Here is a 6,459-nt window from a genome sequence, read left to right as displayed (position 1 = left end):
CCAGAATCCAAATAAGAGAAGGGTGAGGAGGTTCGAGAGAGGGAGGGGAAGGTGAAGGTCGTGGAGCAGGGCAGACGGACAGACGGATAGACAGACATAGAGAGAGAGAGAGAGAGAGAGAGACAGGAGTTTAAATGGTCTCTGAATGAACCAAACTCCTATCTGTGAAGCAGCCGTTTCTCTGCTCTCCATAAAGAAAAAGAAAAAGATAAATTAAATCAAAATGTACAAAAAAGTTTAAATACTGTTTAAGGAGAAAGGGAGCGGATGGATAAAACAAAAATAAAATAAAAAAGCACATGACAGAAAACTAATTTCTTTTAAATTTCCATTGAAGTAAAAGACAAACGTTGAACGTCATACGTTATTAAAAAGATTAAATAAAATGTAAAGATAGACAGTAGAGAAGAGAAGGGGGGGGGGGTTGATCCACTGTGATGACAAAAACAACAAAAGCAGCACAACCAGCAGCCTTAAATAAAGGGGGTTGATGGTTGAATTCCCTGTGTCCTGGGTCAGGCTGATTTGTTTGTGTCTATGGGGGGGTTCACTGGCAGACCGACGGAAGTGGGCGGGAACGAGGGGAACGAGTTCCAGGAGGTGAAGGAGAAAGGAGGGAGTGGGTGGTGCCGGTATGCTACTTTTGGCCGGCCTCGGAGGCCTCTGAGGTGGTGGAGGAGGAGGAAGGAGGCGGGGATTGGGTGTTGGGGGGTCCGGTGGAGGGGGTGGATGGAGGAGACGGGCTGCCGCCGGTCTGGGCCATCTGCTGCTTGAGCTGGGCAATGGTGCGTTCCAGCTTCTCCCGCGCCTCCCGTTCGCGACGCAACTCCTCCTGCAGCTCCTGCCGGTCGGCCTCCGCCTGCTCCAACCGCTGCCGTAGGTCTGACAACTGGTCAAGAGAGAGAGAAGAGGGAAGGGGGGGTTAGTCAGGTTAGTCTTGACAGTATGTTCTCTCTCTCATACACACACACACTAACACCTTCTCCCACTGCCAGACAGTCTGGGGTTGACGCCAGAGCAGGGCAGGGCAGGGTGGGCGGAGTCTGAGTTTCAGCCAGAGAGACGGGAAGAGAACATTCCAGGTCTGAGCTCAGGCCAGCAGAACAGCCCCTATCTCAAGATAAAGCTCACTGGAAACCCAAACAAAAGGCCTAGTGTGTATGGTGCCACACACTCAGGCCCAGTAAGCACAGTGACACCCCCCTCCCATACACACACTAGTGGTAGCACACACATACACATGGAGATAAACTAAATTCACTCGCACAGAAACTCGCACACATAGAATGGGCAGCATTAACGTTCTCCCAGACTCCCGTGTTATGTACACAGTAAAATCCTCAGTGTTCATTTGACTCTCAGTGGGTAAAAGATGGACCCAAACAGAGCCAAAGCCCATGTGTTTATTTTACTATCAGAGTAAAATGAACACTGAGGATTTTACAGAGCAGGACACTGGAGTGATTCAACCATCATTGGAGGCAATGGTTACACAGGTTTGACTTGACTTTAACCCGATGCCAGTCTAATGCTTAATTTATGTTTCATCGTGTGCCGAAAATAGCCAATCTACAAGCTCATATGTAGATTGGCATGTCGTTCGCAATGTGTTGTGAGCTTGTAGATCTGATATTTTCTTTATCTGTGTAGGACTTCAACGAGAGATGCCACTACCTAACAGCTTCAAATCAATCCTCTGACCAAAGTCAACAGCTTGTATATATTTAAGTACTGCTGACCTATGAGCAGCTGTTCACCCTTTTCTGGGAACGTCTGAGTATCCCGTGTTAACTATGAGTGTGATTGTGAAGTCTATTTCCAATCTTGTATCGTGCCTTTGACTGTATGTGAGGTCCTGTTGTCCCTGTACTGTACTGTGTGTGTGTGTGTGTGTGTGTGTGTGTGTGTGTGCGCGCGCACGTGAGTGCACTGCGTTACAATGCGTCAATGCCTGTTCACGATGCTTTTCTTTACCAATGCAAATTCTTGTCCTTTGTTAACACATTGGCTGCCATCTTTTTTTTTTTTTTCCTACAGTAGACTGCCAGACCTTTTCAATGAGAAAAAAAAAGTACTTAGGAGCCGAGATACAGAATTTTTAAGTTTTAAGTTACAAGGAAGTGGATGGGAGTCTAAATCTTCGGAAAATCATATCTCCTTGGTCTTTGGGTCAAATAAAAAAATAAAAAAAATATGTATATATATTTTGAAAAAATGTTTTTTGTTGAAAGAACGCAGATCTGCGTTCTTGGCAGCGTTGGGTCTTTTGCGCAAAAGAACGCAGATCTGCGTCCATGGCAGCCAATGTGTTAAACTTGACTCCACCCATGAAGTACTTAACTGCTGTCATAGTAAGATGGCTAGGACATGTACAATTGCCACACACAGTAATGGCTTGCATAATTAATCACATTAGATTCTAATGTAATTAATTATGCAAGCCATTACTGTCTGTGGCCATTTTTTTCTTTGCATTAATGTAATTACTAACTTGAGTAAGCTGTCAAACAAAGCAATTCCGAACATCCCTCGCCAGCCGTTGTGTGTGTACATGACGCGAACAGCGTTTTCCTAGGGAGTTGAAGGCAAGGGGGTGGGGGGGCGGGGGGGGGGGGCAGGTGGGGCTGGGATTCTAGTGCTGAGATGCTCTCAGCAGGAGGATGTTTCTCACTAAATAAGTGTAGAGGAATATCTTGTGGAGTTTCAGCGACTATGCATCCCAGAAATATATAATATTTATAAGGATTTGTAATGTAAGGCATTTGTAATCTAAATGTAAATTGTAAATATGGCAACTAATTTAGATGTATGCCTAGGTAGCTTTATGGTTTCCCAAGGACTAGCCGTTTCCCTCATGATACAATTTCTCTTTCATAACAGATACATGTGCCAGATAATCCCCTACAACAAAATACCAAGAGTTAAAATAAAAAGTTTCAGTCATTCAGTCCGACTTCACTGTAGCCTATAGCCTTTTCATAAATGATATTTGTACTTAGACATTTAGACTGAATGTGTCCTTTATCCTCATCTTGCGCTAATGAACGCAACTGTTTCGCCAGGTTTTATTTATTTTGTTTCTCATAAGTGTGCATCCGTTGTCCGTCACCAACACAGCCAGGCTCTCTCCACACCCTTGCCTTCAACTCCCTAGGAAAACGCTGTTTGTGTCTCAAGCTAGCACAGGTCAACAGTTGCCATTTTGGTGCGACAATATTATGAAAAATGGTGGCATAATGATCAAACTTGTGGTTGGCTCAATGGCTGACATTTATTAAAACAGCACTGTTTTCAGTTTTCATGACCCTACACAGGGAGGCTAAGTTATTTGACCATTACTACTGTACTTAACATTGAAGAATAAAATATGGAGACATACTACACACACACACACACACACACACACACACACACACACACACACACACACACACACACACACAAACACACACACAAATGAGTCGAGTGAAAGCTAAAGTGCAGACATGTCATGGTGGGTGGGTGGCATTCCATACCTGTGCGGTGTAGTGAGCCTCCTGCTGGCGCTGTGACCCGGGTTCACAGGCGCAGGCCTGCTGTCGGAGCTGTTCCAGACGACTCTCCAGCTCGCGCTGCTCCTGGCGTGCCTGGCCCAGCCGCCGCGCCTGCTCGCTGTGCACCGCCTCCAGCTCACAACGCAGCTCACGCTGCTCTGCGCTCAGCTCCCGCAGCCTCGCCGCCTCGCCTCCGCGCAGCGCCTCCAGCTCCTTGGGGGAGGAAAGGGAGAGAGAGAGAGAGAGAGAGATGAGGAGGGGAGGCAGTGAGAAGCTGACATCTACAATTTATACCATCTGGAATGTATATAATTTGCTAATGCTCCTGTCCAAAGCAGATAGATTGTGTGTGTGTGTGTGTGTGTGTGTGTGTGTGTGTGTGTGTGTGTGTGTGTGTGTGTGTGTGTGTGTGTGTGTGTGTGTGTGTGTGTGTGTGTGTTCATTTGCATGTACTGTATGGTCAGAGATGATACTAACAGCATTGTAATGGTCAGGGAAGAACCTGAAGGGTCTAAAGAGTCCTAATTAACTGATTATAAATGATTTTACTGTACATATTCAATCAACACAGTTTCAACTCAGTCAAAACACTATTATTCACCTACTAGTTCAGATGCTGGTAATGGATAGTTTTATGAATAGCATAAAAGGAGGGGGGAGAAAAGAAAAGAAAGCTCAGATCATATACACCACGGTTGGTGCACCAGGGGAGTGGTGTGTGTGCGTGTCTATATGAAGGTCACTTGAAGGTGACCAACTGTCCCGGACGCTGAGGGCGATTTTAATGGGCCGACTTTTTGTTACTGGGCTCATTTGTCTTAGTCTGGGGGCCTCACCATCTCTAGCTGCATCTGCTTGTGCAGGGTGGAGTTGAGCTTCTCCTGCTGCCGGCTGTACATCTGCATGATCTCCACCACGATCCTGTCCTTGTCATCCTCCAGGCCCCCTGCGGAGCCCGTGTCCTTAACCGCTACCTCCGCTGACAGCGACTCGGGAGGAGGCAGAGGGAGGCGCGGGAACGGAGGAAGAGAAGGAGGAGGGGAGGAGGAGGAGGGAGGGGGAGGAGGAGGAGGAGTGTGGGCGGCTTTCTTGGAGCCCAGGCCGCTGGTCTCCATGGAAACTGCCTGGCTTTGGCGTTCCCTCTCTGCCGCCGCGGCACGTTGGGATTTGGCCTCCTCTGCAGCAGCAGCCACGGGAGGAGACGCATGGAGATCTGAGAGGAGGAGGAGACGGGGGAGAGAGAGAGAGCGCGAGTGTGAGGAGGTTGAAAGACAGGAAGTGTGAGCCGTGTTGGGTGTGTGTGTGCGCGGCGGCGGCGTCTCCCGCCCACGCTCGATAACGCCCACGTGCAACAGCCTTGCGAACGCCGCTTGCGCCTCCCTTTTCCGCTGACGCATGTACACACACACACACACACAATGTGTCAATACAGCATCACAATCATTTTAACCGCTTTACCCATTTATTTGTCGGCTATTCAAAAATAGCAGATCTACAATCTCACAGCGCGTCACTTCGTGCCGCGATGCAAGCTTGTACATCTGCTATTTTTGAACACACAAACACACAAAACTAACTCATAAACGACTTGACGAACCAAACATTCGCACACGAATAATTGTTGGAGCGCACGTGAAGGCAGACACCTGGTGGAGGTGTTGTGCTACTGGAAGTACTGGTATTATCTCTTTCTTTCACAGCCTCTGCCCTTCTAGCTCCACATCAAGGGGAAGGGATCAAACAGGCAGACAGGCGTCACACACACACACACACACACACACACACACACACACACACACACACACACACACACACACACACACACACACACACACACACACACACACACACACACACACACACACACACACACACACACACACACACACACACAAAGTAGTATTTATGTGTCTCTATGTGTCTGGTGGTTGACAGCAAAGGTTAAATCCATACAGAATTACTAGCACTGTAAGGGGGCTAGTAATGCTGTGTGCACACACACGTACACACGTGCACACGTACACACATGCACATGTATGCAAAGTCAGATCAGATAGGGTATTCTTAAATGTGTTACAGGAAACAGGATGCACAGCATGTCTGGCACAGAGGAGACACTTACTGATTCAAACTGACTTGTGCGCAAAACACACACACACGCACACACACACACACACACACACACACACACACACACACACACACACACACACACACACACACACACACACACACACACACACACACACACACACACACACACACACACACACACACACACACACACAGGGACAAACAGTCACACGACATGCACACACATGCATGTGCGTATGGGCGGGTCATGTGACTGCCTGTATGTGCACACAAATGACACACACACACACACACACACACACACACACACACACGCACGCACATACACCACAGGAGTGAGTCAGAGAGTGAGAGACAGAGTGAGAGAGGGGGAGGGGCAGGGAGAGGATAAAATAGAGAGGGAGAGAGAGAACTGACAGGAGAGTGAGGCACAGATGAGAGAAAAAACAGAATGAGTGAAAGAGAGAGAGGATGGATGGATGGATGGATGGATGGATGGATGGATGGATGAAAAAGGGAAGTTTGGAGCAGATCGAGGATGGGCTGGAAGAGAGCTGCCAGGAAAGAGGGAGGACAGAGAGGAAAAAGACAGATTGGCTGGAAAAGAAAAGGGAAGCAGAATGCCTGAGAGACACGGAGGAGGGGGGGGGGGAGGGGGGGGGGGGGGCTGGAGAGAGAAAAAAGCACAGAGACAGAGCAAAGAGAGGGAAATAGAAAATAAAAGAGTGAATTGAGAGGGAGGGGAAAGTGAGAGAGCGAGAGAGAGAGAGCATGAGAGAAAGCACAGACAGCCTGGCAGCCAATGGTATAGTGTGCGGGTGTGCGTGCCAAA

General features: G+C 48.0%; 1 protein-coding gene across 2 annotated transcripts in view; it reads right to left on the bottom strand.

Moving 5' to 3' along the window:
• Nucleotides 1-637: 637 nt before the first annotated feature.
• The window catches only part of skila (SKI-like proto-oncogene a), a gene marked incomplete at its 3' end in the record, with an annotated part of 36,146 nt that continues 30,324 nt past the window's right edge, over nt 638-6,459 (bottom strand). For both annotated transcript variants that reach the window (XM_084058545.1, XM_084058546.1), the window contains exons 6-8: nt 4,370-4,746; nt 3,516-3,746; nt 638-889 (exon numbers count right to left, since the gene is read on the bottom strand). In XM_084058545.1, coding sequence (XP_083914671.1) covers nt 638-889; nt 3,516-3,746; nt 4,370-4,746 — 860 coding nt within the window. The remainder of the gene's footprint in view (nt 890-3,515; nt 3,747-4,369; nt 4,747-6,459) is intronic.

Source organism: Gymnoscopelus microlampas (assembly GCF_963454915.1).
Source record: "Gymnoscopelus microlampas genome assembly, chromosome: 5".
Classification (NCBI taxonomy): domain Eukaryota; kingdom Metazoa; phylum Chordata; class Actinopteri; order Myctophiformes; family Myctophidae; genus Gymnoscopelus; species Gymnoscopelus microlampas.
This window is presented reverse-complemented; position numbering and strand designations above follow the sequence as displayed.